The sequence below is a fragment of the Chelmon rostratus genome, chromosome 21, assembly GCF_017976325.1.
Source record: "Chelmon rostratus isolate fCheRos1 chromosome 21, fCheRos1.pri, whole genome shotgun sequence".
Lineage (NCBI taxonomy): Eukaryota > Metazoa > Chordata > Actinopteri > Chaetodontiformes > Chaetodontidae > Chelmon > Chelmon rostratus.
In genome coordinates, this window is record NC_055678.1 from 4,517,930 (window position 1) to 4,535,236 (window position 17,307).

Below are 17,307 nucleotides of genomic sequence, written 5' to 3' on the forward strand. Positions count from 1 at the left end.
TTCTTTCAAACGTGTGGTTTTTATTTGATAATACTGAATATTTCGTCCTTCGCCCGGACTTACACAAAGCATCAAACACATGCACAGTCCTCTATTCACACAAGGTACCCATTTCTCATGTCTCTACACCTTCTCCAAAAAGGATGAATCTCTCTCACTCTCACGTTACTCCAGCGCAAGAGGACCTTCTCGCCTCGACACTACAGCTAAAGACATCGTAGACAAAGACAGCGAAAACACACAAAAATCAGGACAGGTATAATAATAACACTGAAAAAATACAAAGTAATGGAAAATGGAAAGAGTTTACTTTTAAATTATGCCTCTAATACTCCATCATATATATATTTTTGTGTTAATGTAGCTTGAGGTGTATAAAACAGCACTGTAAACTTTGATTGAGTAACTTGCTTTCTATGACAGCGATAAAGCTTTCATTAATAACTGGAAGGAGCAGGAAAGACGAGTCAAAGCTAACATTAAGCATGTAAGGACCTTATTACTCATGAAATGGACCGTCTGTGAGAATATATCGGCAAATCATGAAACTGCTGTTGGCATTTACAATCAACAGATAATACAAAGACACTGAAATAACATCCCACGAGCTCTTTTTGTTTCCCTTTCACACATAAAATCTGAAAAAAGATCCCTTATAGCCGAACCTCTCACACACCCCTTTTCTCTTTCACTGCAAGTACTGCTTCATCTGTAATGACAAAGGTAGCAAGAATAAGCTTGCGTTTGTGAATACGGACCACCAGAAGCACTCGAAATAGGCGAAATCTGCACCTGAGGTGGATCTGTCGGTCTGGGCTAACGATAATAACTGTCACATCAGAGTGTTCAGGCTCTTGTCTTTACTGGAACTCATCCTCAAAAAGTGCAAATCTAGTTCTAATGCAGTAAATAATAATTATCAAGTAACAACAAAAGTATATGCATAGGTACTGTACAGCTACATAGTGGGGATAACAAGGGAGAGGGGTGAAGATGAGACGAGGAAGGGTGAGAGAATTTTGGGACATTTCTGATTGGTTTCTGTGTTGTTTTACCTCACGAGCAGGTTTGAATTTAGAGCGCTCATCGTTACACAGCATAGACTGGTCCAGTGAGGCCTTCGACGGCCACAGGCTTCAGTTAAAAACCACTACGAGAAAAGAGTTTCACCCAACGAAACCGGAGAAGATCGGCCGCGCGGGATGACTCATGTTCTTTTTAAAGAAAACAGCCGAGCGCGTTGTGGGCGTCCGGCGTCACCGGCGGCCAAACAGCTCCCGGCAGAGAGGATGAGAGGAGCGGTAACTAATAGTGTTCGGACAGAGGGAGACAATCATTTAAAAAAAGGCAACTTGGAATTTGGCTTTGGAATAAAATGGAGAATGAGGTAATAAAAGTAGAAACACGATGGGTAGCGAATGATCGTCCGTGGATCGGGGGTTGATTGGCGGAGTCGGAGAGCAGAGCTGTTAAAGAGCTTTGCGGGGCAGGAAGTGCTCTGTCTCACCGAGGATTCATTTCCTCCTGACGCCAGCCTCAGGAGGAAGTTACATCATCACTTGACCAGTCTATGTCTCATGATGCTATTTTGTTCGTCTTCACAGACGCTGCGTCTGAGAACAACCTCTGAGCCTCTTCGGAAGCAGTTAACGCTGAGCAACGGCGGGGCTGAAAGCGGCCTCGCGTCGCTTTCTCGGACTGAAATGCTTACTGACAACGAACACAGAGAGAGGCGAAAGGTTGTTTTCAGACCAGCAGGTAATTTCAGTCACATTAGCTTTGCCTTTGTTATCAAAAATCACTTTGCCTGATGTTATCTTAAATTTCAATGGAATCGTTTACATTTATTTTCACCAGGCTGTGTGGCGGGCAGTCAGGAGTGCCGCGGGATTAAGGCTCCTCGCCATCCAGGAACTCCTTCTTGGGCGACGCGACGCCGCGGTACCAGGAGCAGGAGTTGTCCGCCCTCTTGATGCAGGCGTAGTGGTTGGCCTGGCGCCCGTACACCTGCTTCTCAATCATCAGGTCCGTCCACAGACACTCCTCTGGAGCGGAGATCTCACAGGGCAAAGAGGGACAGCGCACAATCTGCAGACATAGAAATAATTCCATTATTAGCATTGATTAGCACCCAGAAGCTAGTTTCCGACCATACAAAGACCTTTGCAAAGCTGTAACGTTATTGGCCCACTGGGCAGCGAGGCCGAGGCTAACACGGATCAGATTCATGCTCTAACGTGTGAAGATTATATTTTAGAAGCGGCCGTTGTGGTGATATTCACGGTAGAAGTGCAGCTAGCTGGAAGCTAAAAGCACCGGCAGAGCTGACAGGGACCAGGTGAGCTGAGCCTGCCCAGGCCTGTGTGAACTGACCAATCAGAGCAGACTGGGCTGGCTGCAACGAGGATTGGGGCTAAAACAAAGTGACTTTTAACATTAAAGCATGTAAACATATTTTAGCAGACAACTAAAATAAAAGCTTGAACATGAAAGTGAGCATAATATGGCCTCTTGAAAATATACAGTTAATGCTGAGTATTATGTGAAGTCTTACTAAAGCCAAAACAACAGCAGCAGAGTTTCAGTACTAATGCCAAAATAACACACCTTATCATATACCTTATATTTTTTATGCAATAGCCCTTCAATGTATCTACATTCAGTAATTATCTCAATGTAGTAGTCTTCATTCGTAGTGGCAGAGTCCGCCACTCCTGCACTGGATTCAGGTTGCCAGCCCAGCCACAGGTAAGCATGTAATCCAGTGTGGTTATACCTTATTTATATCAGCCTCACTGCTCGTGGTTTGCTCTCTTTACACCAGGTCAGAGCTGCATTAAGTTAATGCTCATGCTAATCGAACAGCCTACTGCTGCTGCTTAACACAAAAGAAAGGTTGAGCTGGGTGGCTTTTATTGTGAAGGTGCCAGAGGAAGTGCAGTTAATGTTGACAGTGGTCCTACATCAAAAGTGTGTTTGCAAAACAAGAAAACGACCATTTTTGGCATGTTGGATTATTCATTTTTAATTAAAATGATCGTTTTTATTTTATTGCAAGGGAGTAATGGAACAAGAGGGAGCAGCTATGGAGACTGTTAGATGAAGAGCACAGAGAACAAGGTAATTAACTTTCCTGCGTCCTGCTGTCGTGTGGAAAACTACTTATGTGCAGCATGAAATTGGATCACGGTCGCTCATGACATTATTGTTTATCAAAATGACCTGAGTTTGTTTGGCCGCACTGTAAACAGACTCTCCAGCTGGTCTACTGTTGTATTACTGAAGTAGCTGCTCAGAGTGTTCCCTGTAGCATTTAACTGCACTTGTTGCTGCCAGTAACCACAGGTGTTGCTGAATCAGCCAAGAAGTTCAAAAACGTTAACCGTCTGCTGTGCAAGAGCTTTGCCTGCATGAAATCCAGTCGAAAATTGTCAATATTAAGACTTAAAAGGAATAGTTTGTGAGAATTACACTCATACGCTCTCTTGCCAAGAGTTACATGATGAGATGGAAACTACTTTCATGTGGTACGCTAAATATGTAGCATGAAGTAAATATGAAGTATGAAGCTATAGCCGGGAGACGGGTTAGCTTAGCTTAGCGTAAAGACTGGAAACAGGGGGAAACAGCTAGCCTGGCTCTATCTAATGGCTGAAAAACAAACTTAATTGAAATGAACTGGTCCAAACCTCTGTGTCCTAACTCACTGTTTTGACGTTTGTTGTTGCAGCTGTTGTTGTGGCTCGTGTCTCGTCTCGTTTGCTCTGTTATGTCTGGTTTTGTACTCCTGGAGGGGAAACTCTGAGAGATAAACCATAAATACGCAGACGCCGCCCCGCCGCCTTACCTTGCATTCACAGCCCATCTGGTAGCGCTGGCTAAGGCCCTTCTTCTGGGTGTTGCTCAAGGAGTCCCATGGCATGATGTAATCACACAGGGTCACATGCATGCGCCCGCCGGCCTCGGCCTTGCCTGTAAAAGAAGGAGACGGCGATAAAAGCTTCGCAACGACAGACACGTGACAGAAAATTCAGACTTAACAAGATCATACATGCAGGAAAACACCAACGCCGGCCTCCTGATGCATCAATGTAATTACTCTCGATGTACAAAAAGTTCCAAACTCTGATGATGATCAGATACAAGTCGCGGGTCAAACGGTGAACAATCTGTTACTGTTCAGACTGGAAATGCTTGCAGGCATCAACGCCGACCACTTGTCCTCATGAAAAGTTGGAGTTTATGTTTCCCAGACTTGTACCACCAGTCAAAACAAGAAGATATTTCGAGTTGAGTTTACAGATCTGCTGAGGCCGCGTCACCTTCATTTCATTACTATCTGTCCGCAGAGCAGCTCTCAACATGTTGAAGTCCTCGCAGACGGGACTGACTCACGTTTCACTGTGACTCTTCCAACTGTTAACGCTTTGAACCGGAGAAAGGATGAATCATTTCAAAAAAGACGCCCCGGTCTGCAGAAAGTTAACCGTCTTTCCCACTGCTCAAGTCCTACATCTTGAAAAAGAAAAGGCAAAAAAAAAAGTGTCTGAGAGAGGAAACGCTGGCTTCAGCAGTTCCTCCTCTTACAACTCTATGTACTGTAATTAGGGCCGAGTGTTTGCGGGTGCATCTCTGTCTGCGATGGGGAAACCAGAGCATGCATGACATCATGATCCTCGCTGTACTATGTCTCATTCTGCTGCCTGAGCTCCTCTCAATAACAATACCAGCCCGATTTAGCACCCAAACATCAAAGGAGTGGTTCCACATTTTGGGAAATATGCTTATTTGTCCCTGGTGGATGAGAAGACTGATACCACTCACGCATCTGTCTGTTAAACATGAGGCTATAGCCAGGAGACGGTTAGCTTAGCTTAGCATAAAGACTGGAAACAGCTAGTCAACCTCTGTCCAAAGGTAAAAACATCTACCTACCAGCACCTGTAAAGCTCTTTAAATAAAGCATTATTAGTTTTATGGGGGGTTATGTGTTGGACATTCACAGTAGCTAGTCCAGCACGTAACCTCCTATAAAACAGTAAAAGTCTTTTATGGTTAAGTTTTGTTTAGTTTTAAGAAATGAGACATAGATTGTTAAATCAGTGAGCTTTAGAGGTGCTGATGGTTAGATTTTGTTACCTTCAGATATGGTATCATTCTTCTCATCTTACTTACTCTCTGCAAGAGAGTGAATAAACATTCATGAACTTTTAACTTAAACCAACTCCCAACTATTTTGAGCCGACTGTGGGCAGCAAAACAAGCCGTAAACACAACACTGACATATTACTCATCCTCATAAAGCGAACTCGTTAGCCAACAGCAACATTATAAAAAACATTATCACTCATTTGGAGTCGTCTCACTAACCACCTTATTAAGTCCAATATGCACTCTCATTTTAGCTCCGTTTTTGGTCTCTACCGTCTCCTGAGGGAAATGTCTGGCTCTTAAGCTGCTAAATGCTCCAGTAAAGTGGGCTTTGCCTGCTGCAGCACAACAAACTTGATGAGAGTGAATCAGAACAGAACAGCTGGCAACCGAAACAATGAGCTGAGGAGCTAAGTGGTAATTCTCTGAGGATTCCTCACTAAGAACAACCTCTTTTACATACAAGTAGTCCATTGTTTATATAAAAATATTGATTATAGCTGCTTTAAGGTTACTGGTCTAGAAAAAAGACAATAACGGTGTACACAACTGATCACACTGGAGTGGAATTAAGGCCATGCGGATGTAAAAATGCAGCCTTGTGTTAAAGATTATATCTGTGAAAATAAATTCAAACACAAGGTCACAAACACTGAGGGCACAATACACCTACCTACAAAACCCTCCCTTTAGGCGGTTATCTCGTAGAGACAAATATTTTATTTTCATTTCATGGTCATCTCACCTCGAGCGGGGACACAAGATATACTGTACGTACATTTCCGACTCCCAGGAGCACGACAGGCGAGGTCACTCCCCGTCTCCGCAGGGTTTAGTCGGCAGCATATCATTACCCATAATAACATAAACAGCTACTCCTCCAGCACACAAAATGGCCTGTCGGTCTTTATCCGATCTCATGTTTGTCTGCCAGGCTGCTCACACCTGGAGGTTGATATCTGATTATCTGTCTGTGAATTCCTGTCTGCCTGTCTGTCTTTTTATTCTTTCACTTCCTGTTTGTGTGTTGAATCATAACAGTCGCAGTGTTTAAAAGAATAAAGCAGAAGTTCCCTTTTTTTCCATTGCTAAATGGAAATTAATAGCTTGTATTATTATTTCACGTACATTTTACCAATTTAAAATACAAAGTAGCCAGGTCTCACCTTACATCACTTCTGACTGCTTTCTACTTGGCTTTAAAGCTGCTGAAAGGTTGTTTAATCCTCTCTCGCTCCCTCAGATCCTCCTCTACTATCATCTTGTCTGTCCCCTCCGCCCGTCTCACCACAATGGGGAGCAGAGCATTCAGCCGCTCTGCTCCCTGGCTCTGGAACTCATTACCACCCGAAATTAAAAACATTGATTCATTTTCCCGTTTTAAATCCACACTCAAAACACACCTGTTTAGAATCGCTTATCCTACTTGAGGGTCAACTGCTCAGTCTGATTTTACACTAATTTGTTTTATCACTTCTTTATTTTATTTTATTGTGTTTTATCGTATAGTTGTTTGATATTTCTTGTGATGTAAAGTGTCCTGAAAGGCGCTTTTAACAAATAAAATGTATTATTATTATTATTATTATTAAAAAAACGTAATTGTGACAACCTCAAGTTCATATTTCTGTTTGTGATGATACAAACAAGACATAAGGTGTTAATCCATTAGCTTTAGCTGTGCTAGTTAGTGAATTTTTGATCTTTGGACAGAGCCAGGCTAACCGTTTCCTCCTGTTTCCAGTATTTACGCTAAGCTAAGCTAACTGCCCCCCCGGACAGTCAATCCAGAAACTTGATGTTTTGCTTTCATTAAAAACAAAACAGACATAATCTAGTGATACACACCTGAGATCAAGTACTCCTTCTTGCCGTTGACATCCAGGGTAACGCCACAGACAGCGGACACAGGAGCAGTGAAGACAGCCTCGATGTCCTGGTTAGGCCCCTTGAACATCTGGAACAAAACCACAGCCAGGGGGTCAAAGGTCAGAATGAAGGAGCCTTCCTGACAGAAATACTACAGAGCATCTGGTAGATAGTCCATCAAGCTAAGAATTTCAACGCTGTCAGTGTATTCTTACCTTGATCTGTTTGACCTCATACAGGATCCTCTTGATGGGGTTCCCATAGATATCATTCCCAGAATCCACCTCTTTCTCTCCCACCACCTTAGCTCGAATCACTGTCGGGGAAAACAGAGGAACATGAACGTCACACGATCCCACCATCGAACGACAGAAAGTAGATGCAGGAAAGAGGAAACCATTTCCATTAACAGGATGCAGACAGAGTGCTGCTGTGAGCAACCACATAGGCGAATAAGTTGTTCTCTGGAAACAAGAACACTAGAACCCACAAATCGCCCGGGACAACACATTAGCTGATTTTAGCTCACTGCCGTCCCAGCATACACGCCTCAGCGTACGTATGTCAGCTGATAAATGACACTTAAATTGAAGCACAATGTTTATGTTGTGGTTCACTGCTAACCTAGCTAGCCCCTATGCTAGCTGTCGGGGGCTAATGTTTTGCTAACACAACATTCTAAGTAATTGTTGAATTACTGTTGATAAAACTTGCATTAATCTTTTTACTTTTATTCTTGTGGACTCTGCTGTATTTTTATTTGATTGATTACTGTGTTTTACTTCCTGTGGGAACTTAATGTTGTTCTTGAACTTGCAATACAAGAGGTACGATGTCACTCATGCTAAACGTCAAAGGGAAACTCGTGAGCTCCTGGTAGCGACTTGGGAAGCACGATATGTTTGGCGTTACAGTTCTTAAGTCGTGAACACTGTCGCTAGGCAACAACAACATGGATGTCAACATGGCGTCTAGAAACCACAGTGGCTAACAAATTTAGCAAGCTAGCTAGCAGGTCATGTAATGTAGGAAATGCAACTAGGCATAATGACAGAGGGAAAGTATGAGCTCAGTTGTATTCTCAGACATAAAATTATTCTAATTATTATCATATTTGACTAAAATTATAATATATTAATTTGTCATCCACCAAAAAATTAGCTTCCATAGCATCCGCCATTTCTGAAAATGTCAGCAAACACGTCACAACTAATCCACTCGGTGCTTTTCCAAAACTTCCATAGTAAACAGCTTGCTAGTCTTTACTGTTGTTTCCTTGTTAGTGTGTTATCTGACTTTTACAAGACCACAGGCTAGCTTAAACTCACAATTTTCTTATTTGTAATCACCATCATTTAATTTGTTGTCCAGTCGTGTTCTTAGAGTTTCTAGTAAAAACTTTAAGTCAATCCTGTACTTCTGCACACATAAAGATGCTAGAGAAGCTACATCAAATGAGTAAAAGTGATCGAACCAATACAAAAAACTGTGTTACACCGTGAAATGAAAACTGAACTTATTTTGGTATTTTAGTGAAAAAATAAAAATGAAAAATAACCAGATGTGTAGGGCTGCAATTCATTATCAAATTAATATAACGAGCAGTTTCCTGATTCCAATTAAGTGTTTTGTCCATAACATATCAGAAAATAGTGAAACATGCCCCATCGCAGTTTCACTGTAGTACAAATCACAAGGTGACGTCTGCAAACGTCTTGTCTGAACAACAGTTCTACACTCAGAGATTCAGTTTACAGTGAGATGAAACAGAAAACTCACACTGGAGAATATTTGGCACTGTTGCTCGAAAACGATTTAAGGGATTAATCGATTATCAAAACAGCTGGCAGATTATTCTTCTGTCTGATTAATCTACGTATCATTTTCAATCTAAAGATAGGATCATAACATCACGACATGATTCCACTGAGAGTCGTTGACTGAAACATCACCCGAGCCTCAGATTCTTGTTCACCACATCCCAGGCCAACAAAAGGGCAGATGGACAACAGCCAACGCAGCCTCAACAGCTGCCTCGAGTCTCATGTGCGCATACCACACTGAGGCACAGCACCGACCATAAAACGAGCTGGAGTAGCTCGGCTTCGGCTTCTGCAGTAGCCCAGTCAATGAAAACCCGACCGAAGGTTTCCATTGGGCTCAAACCTGCACGAGGGCCAGACGCATTAAACGGACTTGGCCCGCAGAACAAAGCTTCCTGCCTCCAAACATGGCCAGGAAACCATCAAAGGAGCACAATTAAATAAGAATACAACTTGAAAGTTGATATGCAGAGAAATAGTGGGCCAGAAGCACGTTTCTCACCGTGAGTGTGTGTGTGTGTGTGAGAGAGTGTGTGTTTTAATGGTCTGACTGGCTACATCAAGCTTCAGCTATGCTTAGGGCATTTATTCAGAATGGAAAATATGAGCAATAGAGAAAAAAAAAACATAAAATAAGCAGGAACAGAGGACACGTACACATAGATAAACACACACACACACACACAGTTGACTGCTGTTGCTCTTACACCCTTGGGTTCAGTTTATGGCTTGGAGCAGACACAACTATGGGGGTTCATGGCTCCCAGAGTTAATAGCGTCTCGTTCTTCTGCTCCTTCCCTCGCCGCTTCCTTTTTCCCGTTTCACTCTCCCCCAATCCTGAAGAAGCATGCTTTTCTGCACATGTAACGACAACAGCACCACAGCTAACTACGCTACAACAGCAGCAACCTACAAGTACTCTCATTATTATCTATAAAGTGTCATAAAAGTGAAAAATGGCCATCACATTCACACAGAGCCGAAGGTGACATCTACTCCTGGCTCGTTTTCTTCACCAACAAACTAAACTCCAAAATATGCTGAGGTTCAGATTGTGTAGCAGAGGTGGTTAAATCAGTTCGGACACATCTCATCCAGTGATCAGTTAAAGGATAACTTTCGTTTTTTACAACCTGGACCTTATTTGTAGCATTAAATACGACCATTTACTCACCCAGACAACTTTGGTGGCATTTGGAGTCGTTTTGAAGAAATTAGCCCCAGAGGAGCGGCGCGTATATCCGTATAATGCGAGTACTCGGGGCATCCATGCGCAGCCTCTATATACATCCGGCGTCTCTAGACAACTACCTCTGACGTGGGTGATGTCATTTCCGAACGCCGGGCGCTGCGAACAGCCAGCCACAACACGGCTGACTTTGCGGCGGCCGGCTACGAATACGCAATAACGAACCATAGCTGTGCCAAACTACAGCTAAACTAGCCGACCGCCGGCTCAGAGGGGAATAGCACCAGCATATCATAACAAAATATTGGAATATGAACGAGTTTTGCCGCAGATTATGCGTTATATAGAGGCTGCGCATGGATGCCCCGAGTACTCGCATTATACGGATATACGCGCCGCTCCTCTGGGGCTAATTTCTTCAGAACGGCTCCAAATGGCACCAAAGTTGTCTGGGTGAGTAAATGGTCGTATTTAATGCTACAAATAAGGTCCAGGTTGTTAAAAAACGAAAGTTATCCTTAAAGTTAGCAGGTGAGCCTGAACAGCACTCACAATGGTTACATATGTGGCATTTGTGAGTAATAATACTGCAGAATGTTGGTATTTAATAAAACACAGCAGGAACGTCTGAATTTCATTCAATCTCAATCTAATCAACATTTTCATATTGACAGTGGATCAATTGACGACATGTGATGTGAACAAGGTCGCCAGTAACGACAAACCCACAGAGAGTCATCAGGTGAGTGCAGACACAACAGGAAGCTCCGATAAAACCACCGAACACAACCTGACACATAGTGCAGCATTTACAACCCTGATCCCAAAAAGTTTGGGACGCTGTGTCAAACAAATAAAACAGAACGTGATCATTTGCTGATCCATTCTGACATACACTCAATTGAAAACAGCACAAAGACAATATATTTAATGTTCGACCTCATCAGCTTAATCGATTTTTGTAAATATCTGCTTATTCTGAATCTGATGCAGCAACATGTTTCAAACAAGTTGGGACAGGAGCAACTAAAGACTGGGAAAGATGTGGAACGCTCCAAAAACACCTGTTTGGATCGTTCCACAGGTAAACAGGTTGATTGGTAACAGGTGATAGTATCATGATTGGGTATGAAAGGAGCATCCTGGAAAGGCTCAGTGGTTCACAGCGAGGATGGAGCGAGGCTCACCAGGTCTGTCTGTATGTTTTACACAAAGTCCAGATTTTTTTTTGGAACTGAGGTTGTAGTTGTTAAAGCCATTTCTCTCCGGAGCTGGTGGAGACCAAAACAGAGCTAAGAAGAAAGTGAAGGTGGTAGTTTACTCCTGCACACCAGAACTGTTTGTCTGATGGTCGAACAGCTTCACATTAGCGCTGAGTTTCCCAAACCGACATCCTAACCTTCACACTGACTTCATGCCCTGATAGGCCAGCTGTGCGGAGGTGAACTTCTTTCTATAGCTCTCCTTTTTCATTTGCTACGCAACTATTTCGGCCGTTTTTCATGTGCACAAATAAGTACTAAATCACTACGAATGACTTCCTGGAGAGACGGTCTGAAAACGTGTCCCAAATTTGAGCAAAATCAGTCGGCTGGAGTTTGGCTGTTCAGAAAAGCTATGAACACTTTGCCACATGAACCAGCCCTGAATACTGGACTTACCCTCGTCAGGTGGCCACAAACTGGCTGCATCAATAGGTTTGCTTAAGTGTTCACCATATCAGATTCATCAGTTGATGATGCGTCAGTGTGTTTAAAGCTTGTCCCGCTGCATTTAGTGCAGTGACAAAAGGTATGATTAACTAAATGCAAACAGAAAAGTTGACATCCAAAGGACACATTATATATTCACAAGTTGGACAAACAACTAAAATCTATTTGGAGCAGGATACAAAAAGGAACTGCTGACGGATTCATAACGTCATTCATCAGAGCTTCACAGAGACGTTAGCAGTTCCTCACAAGCAAACTTCTGCAGTTTGGTTCCACTCTGATGCTTATGCAAATATGCAGCCAGAGTACGTACACACACACACACACACACACAGCAGTATACCTGGCTGGCACTCTCTCCTGCATTCCTCTCAGTTTTTCCGCTCTCATTTCCTGACCTCATTCTGAGCCACAAACTAATGAGCGAAGAATCAGCAGCAGGACACGACACCGAGGGGAGATCGCCCTGTTATTCACCGCGGATCGCTACGATGGGAGCTTATCTGTCGTCACCTTGGTGTTGCAGACATGTTTACTTCTCAATCCCCCCCCCCTCGCAATAAAGCCAGAGCAGACGATCCTGTGCAGTCTAAACAGCGTGTTGCGGAGGCAGCAGACTACACAGCGTGATGCTAAAACAGCACGACTACCGGGGGCCTGCAGGCGGCCGAGTCTCACCGCAGGTTGATCCCGAAGTCATCTGATCAGCAGCAGTCAATCAGCAGCCAGGAGCCCCCTCCATAAACCGCAGACTGACCCACATTTCGCCCGCTCCCCTACCCTCCCGGCCAGGACGACGTCTAATGACTTATACATGCGTATCAGTTACACTACGCAATGTTTTCCATGCAAACCCCATATGAACACACACACACACACACCACATCCTCAATGCCCCCCCCCTTCCAATCCACCGCATGACTATCCATTTCTTTTTTCATATTCCAGTGACCACCAAATCATCCCCGACTTTCCTGGTGTGGTTTGCTCAGCTCCAGACGTATGTGGGCCGTCTGTTTAACCGGTCATTTGACCAGAGACGAACCGCCCTCAAACACAATTCAGCCTGCCTCTGTCAACATCTGGATGAAGACATGTGCAGCAAAGACGAAAGCTCTGGTTTCCTGTGTGAGGTCTTCATGATGCAGTTAGTGGAGCTGCACCGCGGTCAGTGTATGAGAGCTCAAGTGTTTTGTATGTGAGAGATATCAGCAACCAATACTGGCTTTTAGCATCTTTGTGCATATTGTTCCTTTGTTGTCCAACTAACAGTCAAAAACACAAAAGCATTCAACCTGCTATGATATAAAGAAAAAAAAATGAGAAAAGCAGGATATCCTCATGTTTGAGAAGCTGTTCTTGTAAATCAATCTTATCAAACGACCATGCAATATCTTTAGCATTTAGCGCTCTCATATGTAAAGCAGGCTTAACGGCGTTTTAGGCCCCTCAGTGGAACAAGAGGTAAACACAATGTTGATATAGCATCACATTGTAAGTTGATTTATTTAGCAAACTCTTGCTTGTTAACATCCAGCAGACTCACAGCGGCATTATCACCAATTTGGCATCACGTTTCAGGCCGTGTGACAAATATAAGCCCAGTTTTCACTCTATTTTAGCTCTGTTTTGGTCTCTACCAACTCCTGAGGGAAATATCTGGCTCCTCAGCTGCTAAAAGCTCCACTGCGTCCACCAGCTAATTGCTAACTGCGTCTGTTTGGTTCTGAATGGGTAGCATGCAGTCGGTTTTTGGAGCCTCTTCGCAGCCACCTGCTGCTGCTGGAAACGAGCGGTGAGACTGAACCGACATGTGGGCCAGAAAACCAAAACAATGAGCTGAACAAACGCTTAAAGGCTCCAAAGAAATGAGAGGATCTGCAGGTGGGTGATAACTCTCTGTGGGTTCATCACTTCGAGCGACTCCTTATCATTTGAGCCATTGTTTAGAAAAGACTTCCAGTGAAGTTTACAGCTCGAAGTGCTAATTTACTTTTCGTCTTGTCTCTAATAATCAAGTACTGATTAACAATATTTTAACCTTAGTGACAACTATTCATGAGCTATATATGAGGAATTCTGGCAAATAATGTATGTATAAACAGAGTTTAAATGCCAATATAGGCTGATACGACATGATTCAGTTGTTTTTGCTCTAATATGTTGCTATCAGGCTAAAAAAACCTCCATCAGACTCTTAAGTATCCTCAAACACAGTCTGATGAGACAGAGCACCACATGGTTAAAACCATGGTTAGACTTTGGTTTGACACACACTGTTTTTCTTTTGATGCACGTTAAGAAGAAAACATGTTCCATAAAAGGCAACGTGCACAGTCAGTGTGCATGTGTTGTCGTAAGTCCAGTCCTGCAGACAGCAGGGTGACTCTGGTCTTCCACACGGCCCAGCCTCAGGACAGTGTGACTGGGCAAGGCTGCCGGGGAAGTTCCCCTTTGTGGGCAACAGATTTATATGAAAGGAGGATGTTTGTCTCTGCACATGTGTGATTGAGTGTGTGTGTGGATGGTGCATGACGCCGCTCGATCTTTATGGCTTGTGGTCTGACCCGAAGCATCATTAAGCATGAAAAACAGAAGGTGACACACGCACACTGGTGCTGGTGCCTGCATGTGCAGCATGTGTGTGAACACGCAGTGAAAAAACAACACAAAACAAATATCAATTGTCAGCTGTTGACAATGTCGCTTTGTTGTTGCCTACATGCACATTCCGGGCAGCCAGACAACCAACTCTATTCTGATTCCCTGCAGGCCTGCAGAACCCATTTCTCCTCCCTGCGCTCCGGCCCTCACCGCTGCCTATACAGCATCTTATCTGGGTTGTTCTCCCTGCAGATTGGGGAGTTCAGATCCACCAAAAACCACCGCTTCATCCTCAGGTCCACCCTGAAATCATCGCCAGACAATGACACCGACCATTGTTGCCATTTAGTGGTTTGCACGGCCTTCAACGAGCATCCTCCCCCCTCGGCAGATAAAAGCTACACTGACTCACACACCCTTTGAAAACATCATGAGCACACCAAACAGAACTCTGTTGTGAGACACGCCGTCTCCCAGCACAGTGCACTACTGAGTCACACCTGAAAATAGAGCTGTCATTTTGCAATAAGAAATTACACAGATAAACGGCTTACACACACACACACACACACACACACACACACACACACACACACACACACACACACACCCATGCATGTGGAAGTGTGTGAGAAAGGAGTCAAAAGGAGGAAGAGGGAACCAAAGTAGTGTGGTCTCTCTGTGAAGTTTCTCATTCTCAAGGATACCAAGCATATTTTAACTTTGACCGTGGCTTTTATTGCTTTTTCCCCTAAAACACACCCTGAGCTGACAGCCAGATGTCATCCGTAGCCAGAGTGTGTGTGTGTGTGTGTGTGAGAGAGAGAGTCCACCATGCATGCAGCAGGCCTACAGTCTATGGTGTGTGTGTCCCTGTGTTACACCGGAGCAAAAGTTGGGAAAACCCCAGCAGCATTCCTGTAATTCCTCCCAGCACCACCCCTCACAGGAAGAAACAGGGCAGGAATGGAAATAAAAGAGGAGGAAAGCTCGCGGTGTGACATATTCTGTGGTTGAGATTCAATCCCCCTCCTCCTCCTCCTCTCCTCCTCCCCACCTCCCTGAAATTTCTCTTCACATTCTCCATCCCTTGTCCTCCTCTCCGCTCTTTCCCTCCTTGTCTCTCTTCCTCTCTTGTGCCACGTTGCCCTGCAGAAGCCAGGCGACGCTTCGTCCCGGAGCTGCTGAGGGTGAAGCCTGGTAAACACACAACTGTGCTCCAGACCTAAGACATAATGTACAGTGATGGTCCCAGACTCCTGCCTGTATACCACTCTGACAGACACACACACCGAGACACAACAGAATACAGCCCTCTTGTTGTGGAGTGTACGGAGACAATGACATCAAAGGGGGTAATTAGCATAAAGTTCATTAAGGTCATTATTAACTCATCAGTGAGCGACACAGGTGCACTTTTAACTCTTTGTTGTGATGTTAAAATTAATTTTATGGGGACATTACTTCAAAATGAGCGTGTGTTTGTGTTTGTGTGTGTGTGCCCCGTCAAAACATGCCTCCCTTACACCTAATGAACACATTTTCTTTAGTCCTGTGCACCCCTGATGGCTACTGTGGCATTTTAGAGGTGTCCGCTCGTCACCATGACGCGACAAAATATGCCAATGGGGTCTGCGTGTGTCTGCAGTCGCAGTGCAAGCTGTCGGGCCATGGCCTTGAGGAGCGACACCCTCCGCCTCCAGGCTTTCCAGCGGTTTCCAGAAGCCTCTGTGCGCCCATTCAGCGCGCACCGGAGGCGGACTGAGCGCCGCCGCGGCTCCCGTCAGATGTGCTGCAGCCTGGTGCAACATGGGCAAGGTAAACAACAACAACAACAACAACAACAACAACAACAACATCAGCCCCCGCTGCTGTACTCACCTACATCGGCGTTGCAGAACGCCTGTTGCGGATGTACCGGGGCGCAGCTGCACGCTTCCGCGAGCTCCTCCGCCCGCCACAGGAGCAGCAGCGCGAGCGTGCAAAGGATGCCGTTAACGGAAAACGGCATTTTTAGAAACACTGCTGCGATGTTTTTTCACGCTCTTCGTCGCCGTGTGCTGCGCAGATGCGTTGCGGTGTAGATCCAGCGGCAGGCAGCGCTCCGCTTCTCTCTTTCTCTAACCGACAGGCGACGTCGACAACGGCGGACGGTGCGCGCGCTCTGCTCCGGTGTGAAGGTGAGGTTTCGCTGTGTGCCCGGTGGCCGTCGGGGGTGTCTCGGCTGGTGTCGGCAGCTGTCTGTCTTTCGGGAGTGTTTTCGTTTCCAGGATCAAGGCGGTTTTATAAAGCTGGCCGTGCGGCTCCTCCCCCCGGCGGTACCGGCTGAACCGGCAGGGGGCGCTGCGTCCTCCGGCTAGAATAGATCAACCGCTGCAGCAGCCCGGGGGCCGAAAGGGCCCTGACACCCAGACAGGGGTGCAATGTAATGAAGCACATTACTCTAGCACTGCACTTAAGTGTAATTCGAGTTACTTGCACTTCATCTGACTATTTCTATTTAATGCAACTTCATATTATATTATATTTATTTTAACTAATACATAATTAATCTCATACACAAAAATTATAATTTTTACTCCACTACTGTTATCTGACAGCTTTTCAGATTGCAGTTTTTCATACCCTTTTTGTGCAGTGAAAACCCACGTATCTCCAGTATTTATTTTTTATTGTTTCTGACAAACTGAAGGATTAAATGTTCTTTTATGGGTTTAGAAAACTCTCCTACTTTCATTTAAAAAGCTTCTTGGCTTAGCTGGAAAATTCATCATCACAAAGCTGAAAACAGGCTGGTTTTATGACTTTTTTTTAGAGATACATGGTTCTCAGAGGACCGCCATGCTGCAAACATATGATGATCTCATAGAATATGATGCATCACTGTAGATTAAACTTGCTAACAGTATATAAAGTAGTTCAACTGAGCTCAACCGTAAACATCTACAGCAGTAAAAT

The 17,307-nt window shown here is 44.4% G+C and overlaps 1 protein-coding gene across 1 annotated transcript; it reads right to left on the reverse strand.

Annotated features, from left to right (window-relative positions):
• On the reverse strand, positions 1 to 16,595 carry timp2a (TIMP metallopeptidase inhibitor 2a). Its single transcript, XM_041962761.1, has 5 exons — positions 16,231 to 16,595; positions 7,236 to 7,336; positions 7,000 to 7,108; positions 3,848 to 3,972; positions 1 to 2,088 (listed from the first exon to the last, which is right to left on the reverse strand). Exons 1-5 carry the CDS (start codon positions 16,358 to 16,360, stop codon positions 1,891 to 1,893), a joined length of 663 nt encoding a protein of 220 aa, XP_041818695.1. The 5' UTR covers positions 16,361 to 16,595; the 3' UTR covers positions 1 to 1,890.
• Between the last annotated feature and the right edge of the window lie 712 nt (positions 16,596 to 17,307).

Excerpts from the sequence above, each read along its gene's own strand:
- timp2a (XM_041962761.1), bottom strand. The coding sequence starts at position 16,360 with ATGCCGTTTTCCGTTAACGGCATCCTTTGCACGCTCGCGCTGCTGCTC. Across the intron at positions 7,337-16,230 it reads GTTCTGCAACGCCGATGTAG|TGATTCGAGCTAAGGTGGTG; the intron begins GTGAGTACAGCA and ends TTTCCCCGACAG. Across the intron at positions 3,973-6,999 it reads GAAGGAGTACTTGATCTCAG|GCAAGGCCGAGGCCGGCGGG; the intron begins GTGTGTATCACT and ends CTTCTTTTACAG.